The sequence below is a fragment of the Amblyraja radiata genome, chromosome 2, assembly GCF_010909765.2.
Source record: "Amblyraja radiata isolate CabotCenter1 chromosome 2, sAmbRad1.1.pri, whole genome shotgun sequence".
NCBI lineage: Eukaryota > Metazoa > Chordata > Chondrichthyes > Rajiformes > Rajidae > Amblyraja > Amblyraja radiata.
Window position 1 is genome coordinate 113,863,238 of NC_045957.1, and position 19,165 is coordinate 113,882,402.

Genomic DNA, 19,165 nt, shown 5'->3' on the forward strand with positions numbered 1-19,165 from the left:
AACTCCGGATCAGGAAATCCCTCTTATTTGTCAAAAAATATGTGTGGAAATGATTCAACTCATGGCAAAAAAAGTTAAAGATGCAATTCTGGCTGACTTGAAAAAGGCTGGATATTTCAGCTTGTCAGTAGATTCCACCCCTGACATTTCACATACTGATCACCTGAAGACGGTTTACCAAGTGAAGGATTTTTAACTTTCCTTGAGCTAAAAGACCACTCAGGAGAAAGCATGGCTGATTTAGTGTTTAACTATCTCACTACTGAGCTTGAAAATGCCGAGGGCAGTCTTATGACAATGCTGCCAACATGGCTGGGAGGTACAAGGGTATGCAGCAAAAAATCTTCGAAAAAAACAAATTTGCAAGATGTATTCCATGCGCTGCTCACTCATTAAATTTGGTGGGCCGTTCGGCTGTTGATTGCTGCCTTGATGCAGTGAACTGTTTTGGAATTATCAATGAAATTTATACCTTCTTTTCATCCTCCACAAAGAGATGGGCAGTTCTAAAATCATTTTTGCAACCTCAGTCAAAAGTGCCTAAATATTTGTCAGGCACTGGGTGGGAGCCACATGCAAAAGCCACAGAAGCTATTTTGGAAAGTTACAGCGCAATCACTGATGCCCTCAGCCATTTGTACTCTGATGTTAATGTGAAGGGTGATACCAGCTTTCAAGCTAACAATCTTTTGCAGAAAATGGAAGAACTGGAATTTGTGTTTATGCTGCATTTTTGGACCCGTGTGCTAGGTCATTTTCACAAGGTCAACAAAGCCATTCAGAAATCAAAAATATCAAACCTTGCCAAATGTTAACTACAGAACTGTCACAAGGAGACAAAGAATAAGGAAATGATGGAAGTGCACCTGGTCCTGATGCTTTAGATAAACTCTCTTCAAGAGATAAGTTTAGGATAAAATCCTTTATTCCTATACTAGATGCACTTGAAACCAATTTAAGAAGAAGAGCTACTGTGTACAATGAAGTTGCACAAATGTTTTCCTTTCTTGCTAATCTGACCGCATCTAAGCAAGAAATTCAGCAAGGTGTTGAACTGTTGATGGAAGCATACCCAGAAGATGTTGACCTGAAACTTACTGATGAACTTTTGCACTTTCACTCGTAGGTGAGACAAAGCCATAGGCATACAGAAGAGCACACTCTGTCTCATACAGACCTTTATCAAATTATGTACAAAGAAAAATTCAGATGGCCTTCCCTAATGTGGAAGCAATCTTGCGGCTGTTTCTTAGCTTAATGGTCACTAACTGCTCGGAAGAGATGTCTTTTTCAAGACTCAAAAGAATTAAAAATGAATTAAGGGCCACAATGTCTCAAGAGAGGTTGTCTGCACTGAGCATTCTGTGCATTGAGAGTGACAAACAGATTTTGATTAACTTCTGGATGATTTTGCAATGAGGAAGGCGAGAAAAAAACTTTTTTAGTCGTAGTGTAGTTTCTTTATTTCTTAATATGTATTTTAAAACCAACTGTTTAATGACAACATACAGTAGGATCTAAAAGTGTCACACTGTCACTATCAGGTAGTCATGGTCATCTTATTAACACTTCCCAGGCAATAAAATGTTTAAGCTCAAGTTTTGGGGTTTTTTGTTTTTTTTTTGTTTTATAATATTTAGCAGTAAACTTACAATTTTATTTTCCTAAAAATTCCTGCTTATTCCACAAAATGTTTACAAAGTTCGGTTATAGCAAAAGATTTTCAGTGTTAATTTTAACATTTATGCTTTTTTTTTCCCAATCACTACAGTATTTAACAATAACATTTAATGTCATTTCGAGAAGTAATTGCGAATTGCGGAATTTTAAAACACCCGTCGTCATCCCTGGCTTTACTCAAATTATTTAAAACACTCTTCCATCTTCCTCCAGTCGTGGGGTTGGGGGATTGGGAGGGGCCTCACAAGTGGAATAGCCTAGGGCCTCTCTTCACCTAAATCTGGCACTGCCACGTGTGCTCTGTCTGTAGAGGTTGGGTTTATCTCCGGGCGCTCCGGTTTCCTCCCAAACTCCAAAGACATACAGGTTTGGAGGCTGACACAAAATGCTGAAGTAACTCAGCGGGGGACGATCAGCAATGATCACAGTAAATGGCAGTTCTGGCTCAAAGGGACGAATGGCCTACTCCTGCACCTATTATCTATTGGGACATGCAGCATCTGTGGAGTGAAGGGATGGGCAACCTTTCGGGTCGAGACCCTTCTTCAGTCTCAAGCAGCGTTTCTCAACCAGGGTTCCCCGAAGCGCTAGGGTTCCGAGAGAAATTGTGATAAAAAATAAGCTAATCATATGTAAAAAATAGATAGGTGGCAGATATTATGGACGTTGATAGGTGGCCGATATTATGGACGTTGATAGGTGGCCGATATTATGGATGCAGAGGATGTTGGGGTCAATGGTATGGACCTGGGGAATTATCCTTGTTCCGTCTGGGAGAGGAGACACGGTTGAGGGATCCATCTATAACCCGAGAGGGGGGGGGAGAAGAGGTGAGAAAACATACCCAAGAAAGAGGACACCTCGGATGTCTTGGAATAATAAGCCTCATCTTGGGAATAGATGCAGCGGAGACAGAAATTGAGAGTGGGGGACAGCATCTTTGCAAGAGGCAGGGTGGGAGGAGGTGGGTTTGCAGTAGACGTCAGTCGATTGGCCGTCCCCTGTGATGGAGACAGGTCAAATGGGGGAGAGATGTTTCAAAGATAGTCTATCACTTTCTTTTGCTCAAAATTCCTGCATCTGCATTTCCTTCGGTTCCCATTTTAGCACATCTTTACGGGCAAAAGCACCATCACCACTCAAGTGGGTGATTCAACCTTTGGAGAGACCTCCACACCAGCCCCTCCATTATCAGTAGAGAAACGAGCATTGACAGTGGTCCGTACCCATAGAGCCTTTGCAGCGGCTACACTGAACTTCAGTGCGTCTTTCAGCATGTACTGCAGTACGCTGAAATAAGTCCATGTTCTCGGAGCAGAATTAGGCCATTCGGCCATCATGCCTAGCCCACCAATCAATCTTAGCTCATCTAAGTTTCCCTCTCAACCCCATTTTCCTGCCTTTGCCTCATAACCCCTGACATCTGTACTAATCAAGAATCTGTCAATCTCCATCTTTAAAATATCCATCGACAGCCTTCGTGGCCGTTTGTGGAATGAATTCCACAGATTTGCCATCCCCACTAATGGGAGAGTCAAGGACCAGAGCCTCCAAATAAAAGGACATACCCTTAGAAAGAAAATGAGAAGGAATTTCTAGTCAGGGTGGTGAATCTGTGGAATTCATTGCCGCAGATGGCTGTGGAGGCCGAGTTAATGGATATTTTTAAGGCAGGGATTGACAGATTCGTGATTAGCACGGGTGTCAGGGATTATGGAGCAGACAGGAGAATGGGATTGAGAACGAAAGATAGATCAGCCATGATTGAATGGTGGAGTAGACTAGATGGACCAAATGGCCTGATTCTACTCCGAGAAGTTATGAACTCTGACTGAAGAAATTCGCTCTCATCTCCTTATAGATGTACGTCCTTTTATTCTGAGGTGATGGCCTCTGGTCCTAGACTCACCCGCTAGTGGAAACATCCTCTCCATATTCACTCAATCCAGGCCTTTCATTGTTCGCTAAGCTTCAATGAGGTCACTCCTCATCCTTCTAAAATTCAGCGAGTACAGACCCAGTGCCTTCAAATGCTCATCATATGTTAACCCAATCGTTCTTGCCTTATCATGCCTTAAAGCCCCAGCATTACATCAGTTTTTGTATTCTAGCCTTCTCGAAATAAATGCAGGCTTTGCATTCGCCTTCCTTACTACTGATTTGACTTGAAAATTAATTTTTTGGAAATTCTGCACCAGCACTCCAAAGTTCCTATGTACCTCCAATTTCTGAATTATTTCCCTATTTAGACAATAGTTAACGTCTTTTGTGGCAGTCGGCAGCAACCCCTCATGAACGTCTCTTGGAAGATCAATGAACTTAAGGCAGATCAAAGTGTGTCTTTCACTGAGATGTTCTTCCAGCCACACGGAGTCATAGATCTATAAAGGAAGAAAACTTACCCTTCTGCCAATTCATCCATGCTGACCACATTTCCACTTGAATGCGCTTGCGCCATGTTCATCCAAACCTTTCCAATCTGTGACTTTTATGCAGTCACAGGGAGAACATACAAACTCCATACACACAACACCCGCAGTCAGGATCCAACCCAGATCTCTAGCGCTGTAAGACAGCATCTCAACCGTTCCGCCCCATAAATTGTAAGTGGAACAACCAAATCCCAGCATACATTGTCAAAAGCCACCATCGGCCAGTTATTTTAAATTTAAAAGCAGACGTTTATACGGGACTCGCATCTTCGTTCACAGGATAGCAACCAATGAAACATAGACTGACAACCCATTTACTGTCAGGTAGAGCAGGATATCCAATGCAATGGCATAAGGATAGTCTAGTTACTTCATGCATCGTAATAACTGTTTAAATCTCAATACTCACCCAGTTATCTGGTGATTTAGTGTAGAGATAGAGCAAATGGGAATAGGTCCCTCAGCCCACACCGACCATCGACCACTTGTTGTTTTATCCCATTTTCATATCCATCCCAACACATTAGGTAATAAGGTCATAAGTGATAGAAGAATTAGACCATTCGGCCCAACAAGTTACTCTGCCATTCAATCATGACTGATCTATCTTTCCCTCCTAACCCCATTCACCTGCCTTCTCTCCATAACCTCTGACGCCTGTAATAATCAAGAATCTTTCTATCTCTGTCTTGCGTGCTTGTGCAGGTGCAAGTGTGTGGAAAGTAAATTGCACGTTTGCCTTTATTACAAGAGTTGGGCTGAGAAATGGTTGATGGAATTTAATTGGGAAATGTGAAGTGTTGAACTTTGGAAAGTCTAACATGGGCAGGACCTACAGTGAATGGAAGGCTCTGGGGAGTGTTGTAGGGGAAAGGGATCTTGGAGTGCAGGTACATAGTTCCTTGAAAATGGCATCACAGGTAGATAGGGTGGTCAAAAAGTTTTTTTGCACATTGGCCTTCATCAGTCAGAATACAGAGTATAAAAGTTGGGAGATAGACACAAAAAGCTCTGTGGGACAGGCGGCATCTCTGGAGAGAAGGAATTGGTGACGTTTCGGGTCGAGACCCTTCTTCAGACTGATGTCTGGGGAAAAGGATTTACATAGATAAGGAAGTGTAAGGTGTGAAAAGGACAAAGGGTACTGAGATTTATGAGGATGTTACCAGGACAAGGGCCTGAGCTATAGGTTGAGCAGGCTAGGATTTTATTCCTTGGAGCGCAGAAAGATGAAGGGTGGATCTTCAAAGAGTACAAAATCATGAGAGGGATACATCGAGTAAATACACTGTCTTTTGCCCAAAGCAGTTGAATCAAGAACCAGAGCATTTGTTTAAGGTGAGGGAGGGGATAGATTTAATAGGAACCGAAAGGGTAACTTTATTATTTTACAGATAGGTGTATGGAACAAGCTGCTGAAGGAGGTAGTTAAGGCTGGGAGGATCACAAGGTTTAAGAAACATTTGGCCATGTGGATATGACAAGTTTCTAGGGATATGGGCCAAACGCAAGAATGCGGGACTAGAGTAGATGGGGCATGTTGGTCAGCGTGGGCAAGTCGGGCCACTCTGTGGCCATGAGAAGAGGATTTGAATAGAGGTAAGGAAGTCATACAGCAATTGAACAGGACCTTGGTGAGCCAACATCTAAATTAGCATTTAGTTATTATCTCCTTACCCAAGAAGTGACGGAGGAAGTAGAAATATTTGAGAGGCTGGGTCCAGGAGTGGTAGTTTTGTCATGAGGGGGAATTTGAGTAGATCAGACTCACATGTCAGTTTATAACAATGAGACGAGATCTCATGGAGTCAACAACATTCCCCTAGGGCTTGAAGGTTCCCTGGCTAAGGAGTCCAGAACTAAGAGTCGCAATCTCAGGATAAAAAGGTGCAAGACTTTGAGATTCACTTAAGTTTATTGAAAGCGATATCCAGAAATGTATTGCAAAATACAAAGAAAATAAGCAGGTCAGGCAGCACCAGTGGAGGGAAATGGACAGATGATGTTGAATCGAGACCATCCTTCCGGGGGGGGGGGAGAGAGAATCTGAACAAGAGTGGGGAGATGGGGCACAGACAGGCACGTCATAGATGGATATAGTGATTGGCAGATGGTGAAGTGACAAGAGGCCAGAGCTGTAAATGAGTCAAAAGGGCATCAAATAAAGAAAGAGGATCCCCTCACCATATACCTTCCTCCAGCTCCACATCTCACTCATCAGTTATTTGATTTTTGCTCACGATTCCAGCATTTGTACTTCCTTGCATCTCCAGAAATCCATCAGCATCGAAGGGTAAAGGAATTGTGCTGAAAAATGGCAAGTTAAAGTCCCTGTCCCACTTTTACGATCTAATTGGCGACCTCTGCCGAGTCTGCCCTTGACTCATACTCGCAGCATGGTCGCCACAAGGTTGTAGGTAGTCTTTGTAACTTCCTCACGCTTAGGCAGTGTTTTTTCCAGCCTAATAAAAAATGTCCACGAGTAAAAAAAAAAAAGGTCGGCATGTAAAAAATAGACTCTTTTTACTCGTAGGTAGGTCGTAGTAGGTCGTGATGGTAGTCGTGGGTCTGTAACTGGCCAGAGAAAAAAAGGCGAACATGACATCATTTTACCATGTGATCATTTTCCACTCGTAGTTGGTCTTAGGTCGAGAGGGGTCGTAGACATAGTCGTAGGACGTCTTTTACTTCGGCAAGTCAACACGACCTTGACATTTTTTTCAACTCGGCGAGGGTCTTCTAAACTCGTGGATTAGGTCGTTCAAGTGGGACAGGCCCTTAAGCATCAGCCATCGCACTGATGAATCATAACGCACCCAGGAAGGTATGGATTGCTACTCCTGCATGTTTTATTGTGCACTTCAAAATTAGTCCATTTAGTGCAAAGTGTTGTTGAATGTCCCAAATATTATTTAAAAGATTAAAGTCTGTAATTTTAGCAGGACATTTGCCAAAAATTGCCAAATCTTTCCAAAAACTTTGAACTATCACAACCAAAGAAGGTATCATAGACACAAAATGCTGGAGTAACTCAGCGAAGGAATCGTCATGTTGGCTTTTATACTATGCCCAAGTACTGTCGGCAACTTAGGCACATGCCCCAAATTAATCTCACCCCAAGTCGTCCCCAATTATCTTTTGCCCATCAACATGCATAAATGTTTAATCAAAATTCAGAGAAATACATCATTTAAATTCAAATATTTTATTCACACTGATCTAAGTTTAAACATTAGAAATTCAAGGGGAGCTTCTCCACAAAGCTCAAAATGTTTAACATGTTCAATGTACGACCACAATGCAGAATTGTGCTGCTATTTTGCAGGTTTAACGTGTGATGCACACTTTATAAATGTTATGTACAAATCTTTTAACCAGCATCCATCTCAAAGGTGAATCGGTACCTTTTCTTGAAAAAAAGTGTTACAATTGTAGGTGATCCAAACTTTGCAAGGGTACAAAGTGGCAGCAACCACCTTAACTTCGGAAAAATCCAGAAAATGCATTGGTGGTGAATAAACATGTGCAAAAAGGCAGAACAATGAATACCACTGAAGTAATTAAATAGAATATTAGATCATTCTTTTTCATGATTTCTATTCACAAGAGTCAGTGCTGGACACTTATGCTTTTAGTTCATTTTTACATCGTCCTACACTGATCTTTCTGTACACATTTACACAGCTTAAATGACGTCGGATTCTGACTGTAGAGCTTCAAATGCAACAACATAAATCAAGGTTGCCAAAGTTCTGGGCCTTTATTCAAAAGGAAGAAAGTTGGAATATGTCTGAAAGGATCAGAACCCAAAACATTTTTTGGATATGCCTGTGAAGAATAAAATTTTAAATAGATCGATTTTTTTGTGGGTAGTGGACAAAAAATTAAACCTGCGCCAGTTTGTGTTTACCAACAACATTGTCCAAATCATCAAACCATTCACAAAAAAAATAAATCATAATGGATATGTTTGAACCAATACTGTATTACGTACTAGGCAGAAGAACATGTAGCTACTGCAGTGAGATCATAAACAGCCAAAGGTTTTCCTCAGAAAGAACACGCCGAAGGGCGATCACCCCAGACTATCCTACACACCTGGGACAATTTACAATTTTACTGAAGCCAATCAACCTATAAACCTGCACATCTTTGGGGTGCGGCTGGAAACCGGAGCACCCGCAGAAAACCCACCCGGCCACAGGGAGCAGGTACAAACTCCATACACACATCACAGACGGTCAGGACAAACCAGGGTCTCTGGCACTGCTAGGCAACAACTCCACCGCTACACCATTGTGCCACCTTGTGGGCATGCAAAGTTGGTGAACTGATGCAGTGTTGTTGGGGGTGGGGCTGGATGGATAGTGAGTGAGGAAAGCAGGAAGCTACATTGGCAGAATAAGGACACACACAATTTTAACATTGTTAAACTCAAAGGCAGAGTACCCGTGTGCCAGCACCATCGTGACTTTTGACCCGACTGACAAATGTCCATTCCACAGCAGAGGCATTAAAGATGGAGGAACGTTTTTATAAAGCATTAAATACAATTCAAATGTTCAAATTCAAATGATGTGATTCATTGGTATTACTTTATTGCAAACAGTTGACACAAGGATAGAGATGTAATACATCAGCATCCCCTGAAGGTTCAGCACACTTTACTGCCAAAGCAGGGGCACAGATACTAAAGTAGCTGCCTCCGCTTCAGTGACCCAGGTCCAATCCTGACCTCCAGTGCTGCCTGTGTGAAATTTGCCCAGAGAGCTGCTGCTTCACAGAACAGCATTCAATCCAGACCTTGGGTGCTGTCTGTGTGGAGTTTGCATGTTCTCTCTGCCACTGTGGGCTTCCTCAGTTTCCTCCCACATCCTACTGCCCCTGTCCCACTTAGGAAACCTGAACGGAAACCTCTGGAGACTTTGTGCCCCACCCAAGGTTTCCGCGTGGTTCCTGGAGGTTTTTGTCAGTCTCCCTACCTGCTTCCACTACCTGCAACCACCTACAACCTCCGGAAACCGCACGGAAATCTTGGGTGGGGCTCAAAGTCTCCAGAGGTTTCCATTCAGGTTTCTTAAGTGGGACAGGGGCACAAAGATGCATTTGCAGGTTAATTGACCACTGTAAAGTGCCCCTATTTCGTAAGAATTGGGTGAGAAAGTGGAATAGCAGAACAAATGTGAATGTGCGATTGATGGTCAGCATGGACTTCGCGGGCCGAAGGACCTGTTTTCATGCTGTTTCAGGTTAACACTTCATAAATTGTCTTGCCTGCAAGCAAGTGGAAAAATTGGTGGTGGTGAAGATGTTGCGGCAAGTAAGATGATGAAAATGCAGAAAAAATAAAATGGAATTAAAGCAAGAGGATACTTGATGGTCTCCACAAAGCGAATGGGACAAAGGGCTATTTCCATGCTGTAAGACTCCCCTTCTTGGTAGAGTGAAAAGCATGCCAATTTGATAGCTTCAAAGATGGGCACAAGAATACCATAAAACCTAACAATAGATGTCAAGATGTTAAAGTTGTAACTCAAAGGTAAGTGGTTTATTTTTCCTCCTTTGGAAAAAGTCTCCTTCATTTATTTTTCCTCCTTTGGAAAAAGTGTCTCCTTCAAAATATGACAAAAATATGGAAATACTCAATACATGCAAAATTAATAGACAAGCAAAATCCGCTAGGGATCAGTAAGGTCAGGACAACGTTTTAGGAAAATAGTGTTCAATATGGCTTCCCTCTCAATCCAAGGGCATGGTATATTTGTAGTAATTTCTTTCAGGATGTGATACCTCCACATCCAAAAATACACAAATAAAAACAACACATTCTTACTCCTAACATCAAACTTCATCTCCTTCTCCAACAATTCTGTCAAATGGCAAAGTCCATATATCATACTGGACTTCCAGTTGTCCAGTCCGGAAGGCATCGATTTGCATGTGCAACTTTTGCATTAAGCTTCATTGAGCTGGATATTCATTGTCCCACCCAAACTGCTGCGATACAAGCATCAAGGAAGTGTATGAATTTGACCATCAGATATAAAAATGTAGTTCACTCATGTCAACCCTCAGTTGATCTATCCCCTCCTTCATGAGGAAAGCCACAGCATCACTCCCGACCGTGCAAACAAATGGCAGGTCAAATATACTACATTCAAAGGTAGTCTTCATGACTTGGTTCTACATTAGTCACTGCTTCTTCCCAAGAGAGCAGGGAGCCCATTCTCTTTCCTTCCTCCACCAACCATGATGTCAGCATTTGCAGTAACTGCATTTATTGTTCAAATGATGACGTGTTCCTCCGGGGAATGACATTTTGATTAGCTAGATCAATATCATGTCTACATGTCAACTTCCGGCTTGAAATCAAGGTGCTGAAGACTTGGGAGAATGATTGCTGCACAGGGTTCCTGTTAACAGTGGTCAGGTTAATTACAAAAACCTTTCCAAGCGCAATAAGATGACTGATCTCTTAACTAACCATGTCTTTGGTCCAAGGATTCCAATATCCACATTGAAAAATGCATAAACACATTTACAGGGTCAATGAAGCAGGATGTTTTTACTCATCAAGCTATTTTTAAGCACTTTGTCAAATCCAATCCATAAATTCAGCAACACTCCCATGCACTTGGACTGGGACAGACACTCTGCTGAGTTCAGTGGGATGGGTTTATCTCAATTATCTCTTACTTGGCCAGTTGCACCGCAAACATGATAAGAGTAACAGGAAGACACATTCTCCATGAAGAAAAATCCTGGTGAAGATAGTCTCATGGTATTGGCCAGATTTTACTTTTGACAATGGATCAGCACTGGACTGGGAGGCAAAGAGATGGGTCAATAGGAAGCACAGGTAACACAAAGAACAAATGGGACTGCTGCTAGTTAATGCCACAATTGTAAATTTGGATTTTCCTTTGTTTAAAACCCCCCCCTTTAGTTTAGTATAGAGATGAAGCACAGAAACACACCCTTCAGTCCACCGAAGCCAACCAGAAATCCCCGTACACTAACACCAACACCCCGATTTACATTTTCACCAAGTCAATTAACCAACAAACCTGGACGTCTTTGGTGTGTGGGAGGAAACCGGAGCACCCGGAGAAAACCCAAGCAGGTCACAGGGAGAATGTACAGACGGTACCCGTGGTCAGGGTCGAACCCAGATCTCCGCTGCTGCGAGGCAGCAACTCTACCGCTGCACTGCCCCTCAACCCCTTCAAGTCCTCAGCCTTTTAAAGAAACTATACCCAACCTGACGGAAAGTCTTCAACCCAAAACATCAACCGTTTTCTTCTCCCCACAGGTGCTATCTGACCTGCTGAGTTTTGCTAGCAGTTTGGTATTTTTATTCCAGGTTTCCAGTAACTGCAGGTTTTTTTTTTAAATATTTAAAAATAATCAAACCCACAATTAAAAAAAAAAAAAAAAATGGATTCATTGCCATCTGAAGATTTATTCTCCCCCCCCCCCCCCCTCCTAAGGTGACGCAGAATAAAAGCAGGTTTACCAATCCATGTACACACTGACATTCAAGCACAATTACAGGACAAAGCATTGCCAGTGGGGTGTGTAGGAAGGAACTGCAGATGCTTGTTTAAACCGAAGATAGACGCAAAATACTAGAGAAACTCACCTCTGGAGAAAAGAGATAGCATTTCGGGTCGAGACCCTTCTTCAGATTCCTTCATTCTGAAGAAACGTCTCGACCCAAAACGTCACCTCCTTTTCTCCAGAGATGGTGTCTGACCGGCTGAGTTACTCCAGCTTTTTTTCCATTGCCAGCACAGTGACAGCCCCTTCTCGCAGATTGTTTTCTTGCACACCTCAATTAAAAGGACTTCAACAACTTATCAATCAACCTTGGAAGACTGGTCAAATTGCTAACCGGGATTTGAAATGTTTGAATGATTAGTTCCATTGTGTATGTTCAAGGCCAAAAAAAACAAAAAAAACCACACCAGACAGAAATGATGCTCAATAGTGAAGTTTCATTTCATGCTTATACATAATTTATATAAAATACCAATGTAAATCATTTCAGTAGCCGATATAGACTTACGGTCAACACATCCGGTTGTGGGTTTACCAGCAAAAAGTTCTATTACTATTCCTGTAACTGAAGCAGATTTCCATTCACTCACCAGCACCCAACCTCGTATCGAGTTTTCAGGTCCACACCGGCAATTATGTAATATCGAAGGGCACTTAATTACCCACATAAAAACCTTCCACCGAGAAAAACCTATCAACATCACAATCAAACAGGTCACTGATTCCTGCTTTATCACCAATGCTCAACAGGTAATCTTCCTGAGATAGTGACGGGGACAAATTTACAAACAGTCCTTCCTCTTCCATGGGCGTTGAAATCTGATCTTCGGTTTCCTGCAAAAGGTTATTCAATGAGCTCAATGGTGATAGGTAAGAAAATTGTGAGCCCGGATCGTCTCCATGCTGTGTCCCATTTGAAATGTCCGAATCTGTCAAAAAGGACAAATTAAAATAATCAAGTCTCATTTCTTTTAACTGTTTCAAGAACACACGCCACTTCCATTTCAATGCAATTATACTAGCTATGAGTTATTCACCCAGCGAATAACCACAATACCAGGTGTATTAAGTCTGAATAGACAATAAGTGCAGGAGTAGGCCATTCGGCCCTTCAAGCCGGCACCGCCATTCAATGTGATCATGGCTGATCATCCACAATCAGTACCCCGTTCCTGCCTCCTCCCCATATCCCTTGACTCCGCTATCTTCAAGAGCCCTATCTAGCTCTCTCTTTAAACTTTCCAGAGAACCGGCCTCCACCGCCCTCTGAGGCAGAGAATTCCACAAACCCACAACTCTGGGTGAAAAAGTGTTTCCTCCTCTCCGTTGTAAATGGCTTATCCCTTATTCCTAAACTGTGGCCTTCAAGAAAGGTCTCGACCCGAAATGTCACCCATTCCTTCTCTCCAGAGATGCTGCCCATCCCGCTGAGTTACTCCAGCATTGTGTGTCGAACCCAGGTGATTAACAATTCGAGTTAATCTTTTTCTTAAAAAAAATGAAACTGACAGAGTAGGTAGACGAAGAAGTACTGGAATAACGCAGTGGGTTAGGTTGAGATGCTGCCTGATCTGCTGAGTTACTCCAGCACTTTGAGATCTTCGCACGATTCCAGTACTACTACAATATTTTAAAGACATTTGGACAGGTACATGAATAGGAAAGATAGAGGGATATGGGCCGAACGCAGGCAGGTGAGACTAGTGTAGATGAGAAATCTTAGACAAGAGGGGCAAGTTGGGCCGAAGGGCCTGTTTCTGTGTGTGATGACTAACTGCAGTTCCTTGTGTCGACAGGTCCAGCAGTGAAGGACCTGAACAACTACTTCAGCAAGGGATGGAAGCAAGGGACACGCAAGATCAAGTAGCTTTAAGCAAAGGATCTACATGTTGAAATATATACAACAGAGGTTTAAATTCTGGCCGCCTTCAAGCAAACTGTCTTGTTCATGCCCATTTTGTCTACCAGAGGCTATCTCTGCACAAATGAACTCTGTCCAAAGGAAAACAAAAAAATTCACCACTGAGAATGTCAACAGTGCAAGCTCAAAACACATCAGAAATGTGAACATAGATCATATATTGTCAAGTTTGAAAGGGTTCAGAAAAGATTTATGAGGATGTTGCCAGGACTAGAGGGTGTGAGCTATAGGGAGAGGTTGAGTAGGCTGGGTCTCTATTCCATGGAGCGCAGGAGGATAAGGGGAGATCTTATAGAGGTGTACAAAATCATGAGAGGGATAGATCAGGCATATGCACAGAGTCTTTTACCCAGTCGGGGAATCGAGGGCCAGAGGACATAGGTTCAAGGTGAAGGGAAAAAGATTTAATAGGAATCCGAGAGGTAACTATTTCCACACAGAGGGTGGTGGGTGTATGGAACAAGCTGCCAGCAGAGGTAGTTGAGGCTGGGACTATCCCATCGTTTAAGAAACAGTTGGAAAGGAACGTGGATAGGACAGGTTTGGAGGGTTATGGACCAAGCGCAGGCACGTGGGACTAGGGTAGCTGGGACATTGTTGGCTGGTGTGGGCGAGTTGGGCTGAAGGGCCTGTTTCCACACTGCATTAATCTGTCTCTAAATAATATCAAGACAAAATGAATTGAAATACAACATTATTTTGCTGTGTAAACTATTCCTACCATTTAGGTTGGGATCAATAAATACCTTGCACTAAAAAGGGTCATATTTTATTTAAGAATATTAAGCAAAAATTTTTTTTTGCCAAAGCATGGTACTGAAACTCCTACAGCTCAAACTGAAGTACAGAGCAAACTAATTGTTTTATCTCCAAAGGAGATAGCTACACAAGACAAAGGGAATAGCAATCTAGAAAGCAACAACCCAGTCTGAGATTTCACTAGATCGGATAAAAATATAATGGGTGAGCAGTATCTTCAAGATTGAATGCCTACCTTTCTCTTCAAGTTTGTGCATAGCACAGAACCTGGCAGAACTACATTAGTTACAACCTCAAGTAGCACGCTAAAGGATTTCTGCAAACACTAAGATAAAACTTTATACTGGGAGCCCCTGATCCAATAGGTCTGAAGGAGGGTCTCGACCAGAAACATCACCCATTCCATCTCTCCAGTGGTGCTGCCTGTCCCGCTGAGTTACTCCAGCTTTTTGTGTCTATCTTCGGTTTAAACCAGCATCTGCAGTTCCTTCCTACACCAATTTTCTCACAATTTCCTTTTCTCTGCAAAAAAGATAGTGCCTCCATAATTTTTGGGACAAAGACACATCATTTATTCATTTGCCTCTTAAGATACTTCTTCAGACTTATTGGATCAGGGGCTCCCAGTATAGAGTCTTATCTTTGTGTTTGAAGAAATCCTTTAACATACTACTTGAGGTTATAACTAACTAAGTACTGTGCTATGCACAAACCTGAAGAGAAAGGTAGTGCAATTTAAGAAAAAGAAAAAAATCACATGTGGTTAAAGTGCACATTGTCAGATTTTATTAAAGGGTGTTTTTATACATTTTGGTTTCACCATGTAGAAATTACAGCTGTGTTTATACATAGTCATTCCCCCCCCCCCCCCCCCCCATTTCAGGGCACCATAAAGATTGGGACACATGGCTTCACAGGTGTTTGTAATTACTCAGATGTGTTTAAATGCCTCCTTCATGTAGGTATAAGAGAGCTCTCAGCACCTAGTCTTTCCTCCAATCTTTCCATCACCTTTGGAAACTTTTATTACTGTTTATCTACATGAGGACCAAAGTTGTGCCAATGAAAGTCAAAGAAGCCAATATGAGACTGAGAAACAAGAATAAAACTGTTAGGGACATCAGCCAAACCTTAGGCTTACTAAAATCAACTGTTTGGAACCTCATTAAGAAGAAAGAGTGCACTGGTGAGCTTACTAATCGCAAAGGGACTGGCCGGCCAAGGAAGACCTCCACAGCTGATGACAGAAGAATTCTCTCTATAATAAAGAAAACCCCCCAAACACATGTCCGACAGATCAGAAACGCTCTTCAGGAGTCAGGTGTGGATGTGTTAATGACCACTGTCCGCAGAAGACTTCATGAACAGAAATACAGAGGCTAAACTGAAAACCACTCATTAGCCACAAAAATATAATGGCCAGATTACAGTTTGCCAGGAAGTACTTAAAAGAGCAACCACAGTTCTGGAAAAAGGTCTTGTGGACAGATGAGACAAAGATTAACTTATATCAGATGTTCTTTGTGTTTAAGACTCTCATTGGTGTTATGTCTGTATTCTTTCTTTGTGTGCTGCAAAATGGCAAAAAGCATTTCACTTCATTGCACCTAGGTGTATGTGAATGTGACCAATAAAATACCTTTGATACCTTTGATATCAAAGTGATGGCAAGGATGGTATGGAGGAGAGAAGGAACTGCCCAAGATCCAAAGCATACTACCTCATCTATGAAACAGTGGTGGGGTGTTATGGCCTGGGCATGTATGGCTGCTGAAGGTACTGGCTCACTTATCTTCATTGATGCTACAACTGCTGGTGTTAGTAGCATAATGAATTCTGAAGTGTGTAGACACATCCTATCTGCTCAAGTTCAAACAAATGCCCCAAAACTCATTGGCCGGTGGTTCAATCTAAAACAAGACAATGATCCCAAACATATTGCTAAAGCAACAAAGGAGTTTTTCAAAGCTAAATAATGGTCAATTCTTGAGTGGCCAAATCAATCACCCGATCTGAACCCAACTGAGCATGCCTTTTATATGCTGAAGAGAAAACTGAAGGGGACTAACCCCCAAAACAAGCATAAGCTAAAGATGGCTGCATTGCTTGCAACAAAATACATGACATTGCTGTTTCCCCAACATTATGGTGCCTAGAAATGGGGGGGGGGGGGGGGGGAGACTATGTATAAACACTGCTGTAATTTCTGCATGGTGAAACCAAAATGCATAAAAATGGCCTTTATTGAAATCTGACAAAGTGCACTTTAACCACATGTGTTTTTTTCTAATACAAATCACAAATTGTGGAGTACAGAGGCAAATTAGATAGAGCTCTTAAAGATAGCGGAGTCAGGGGATATGGGGAGAAGGTAGGAACGGGGTACTGATTGTGGATGATCAGCCATGATCACATTGAATGGCGGTGTAGGATCGAAGGGCCGAATGGCCTACTCCTACACCTATTGTCTATAAATAAATAATGGATCTTTGTCCCAAATATTATGGAGGGCACTGTACTTCTTTCCTTGTTACCCCTCGCCCCTCCCTCCCCCACCACAATCAAACTATTATCTCTCTTGTTATCAAGAGCAATAAATAACACACACACGGCAGGCAGGGGACAGGGCAAGCGGGGAGCGCTGTCTGAAATTCACACGGTGCAAAGCCAAGGTCATACAGACACCACGATGAACAGGAAGGTCGGCCAATTAAGATGGCTAAAACACATTGTATGCAAGTCCTTTAAAAGAGGAGGGGGGGGGGGGGAGATGGAGGGAGAAGGGGAGAGAAGGAGGGAAAAGGAGTGGAGACAACTTTAAAGAAGCCAGACAACTTTTAAGAAGCCAGAGATACACGGCTGTGAAGCTCGGCAGACATTTAACATTATCAGTCGGTTATCCTTGGTTCTGAAAAGTACTGCTTACGTTTGTTTCCTCCAATGAGCCAATGAAATTCACCGGTCAGCACCGGCTACAACCTACAAGAACCTTTGACCTCCTAGCAACCCACTAGGGCCTCCTGGCAACCCACCTACGGCACGAGAATTTTCAACGTGTTGAAAAATTCACGGCGACCATAATGAGGCCGCGACTAGTTCCCAGAATGCGGGAACTCCTCACGACCATGAAGGCGACTCCCCGGCAACCACCCGCGAACATGTGGCGACTGCATAGTCTCCTGCAGTCGCCTAAAAAGTCACCTAAGTGGGACAGGCCCATTGGGCACGAGTCATCAAACACAGGTGTGTGGTCTCCAGGTTGCACTGTCACCAGATTTCTTCACTAAATGTCACAAGTTCTTTTCAACCAAGCCTTTATTTCCCCACTAATTTTCCAATGACTTCACCACGAGGCCAAATACAAAAGATGAAGCATGTCGCATGCGCACTCTTCTCTCCGTCAGTAATTTTTGTATAGGGCGTACCTCGGACACGTAACTGAGAAATATTTCTAGAATGTTCCTTGCTGCTGGACTTCATTGGGCTACTTGATGGCGCAGAATCATCAGGACATAAATAAACCTCGATCGGTCCCCTCGTACTCGACAAATGTATCTGCAAGTTCTGAATGAAATTAAAAGACAATGGTCATAGAAAGTTAGCATTTTATATGGAAATAGATGGCAAACACAATCCACTTGAACAATAGGCCAAGTATAATTTTTCATTGTAAATGTACTTCAATGAAGAATTCTCAAAAGTTTAACTCAATCACTTCTGTTTTGATCAATGCAAACAGAGGGACATGTAAATTTGCCATAAATAGACTACGCTTTACAAAAAAAAACAACAAAAAACACCCCATCCCCTACTGACCTTTCCGTCCTGAGTAACCACCTCATATTTCGCTTGGGGAGTTTACAACCCAGCAGCTTTAATATTGACTTCTCTAACTTCGTCACCCTTGCATCCCCTCTCTCTCTCTCTCTCTCTCCCTCCCTCTGCCCGGCCCTCCGCCCTTCCCCCACCCACCCCCCGCCCTCCTCCAGTCGCCATACTAATTTCACTATCGTCTTGTTGAGATTCACTGTCTGTAACCCATTATCACCTAGCCCACAGCCAACAATGGACCATTGTGGGATCCACCTTCACATGATCATCGTTGCTTATTGCATATATTTCATTTGTTCTATATATCACTATATCACCGTCTGTATCTCTTGGTTCACTTTCTCCTCTCTCAGTCTGAAGAAGAATCTCAACGTCACCTTACTCCTTTTCTCCAGAGATGCTGCCTGATCCGCCCGCCTTGTTAACATAGAAACATAGAAACATAGAAATTAGGTGCAGGAGTAGGCCATTCGGCCCTTCGAGCCTGCACCGCCATTCAATATGATCATGGCTGATCATCCAACTCAGTATCCCGTACCTGCCTTCTCTCCATACCCTCTGATCCCCTTAGCCACAAGGGCCACATCTAACTCCCTCTTAAATATAACCAATGAACTGGCCTCGACTACCCTCTGTGGCAGGGAGTTCCAGAGATTCACCACTCTGTGTGAAAAAAGTTCTTCTCATCTCGGTTTTAAAGGATTTCCCCCTTATCCTTAAGCTGTGACCCCTTGTCCTGGACTTCCCCAACATCGGGAGCAATTAAGGGCGTCCCACTTTCCAGAGTTATTCACGAATTCTCCCGAGTTATTCACCAACTCTCCCGAGTTTTCCCCTTGATTGTGCCAGCCGTAGGTATTGGGGCATCAGGTAAGTCGGGACGTTTTTTCCAGCCCGATCAAAAATGTCCACAAGTAAAATAATAGCCCCGAGTACCTATGGCTGGCATAACGAGCCGCTACGCTATATCCACGGACTCCTG

At 42.8% G+C, this 19,165-nt stretch overlaps 1 protein-coding gene and 1 long non-coding RNA gene across 3 annotated transcripts in view; both read right to left on the reverse strand.

The window, feature by feature from the left end:
• Nucleotides 1–9,685: 9,685 nt before the first annotated feature.
• Nucleotides 9,686–11,111, reverse strand: LOC116967204. The gene is made up of 2 exons (XR_004410181.1): nucleotides 10,182–11,111; nucleotides 9,686–9,902 (listed from the first exon to the last, which is right to left on the reverse strand). It is a non-coding gene; the product is annotated as an uncharacterized LOC116967204 (long non-coding RNA).
• A 978-nt stretch (nucleotides 11,112–12,089) lies between these two features.
• e2f3 (E2F transcription factor 3) overlaps nucleotides 12,090–19,165 on the reverse strand; it is a 47,969-nt gene continuing 40,893 nt past the window's right edge. For both annotated transcript variants that reach the window (XM_033013654.1, XM_033013646.1), the window contains exons 6-7: nucleotides 17,778–17,916; nucleotides 12,090–12,601 (exon numbers count right to left, since the gene is read on the reverse strand). In XM_033013654.1, coding sequence (XP_032869545.1) covers nucleotides 12,327–12,601; nucleotides 17,778–17,916 — 414 coding nt within the window. In that variant the 3' untranslated portion in view covers nucleotides 12,090–12,326. The remainder of the gene's footprint in view (nucleotides 12,602–17,777; nucleotides 17,917–19,165) is intronic.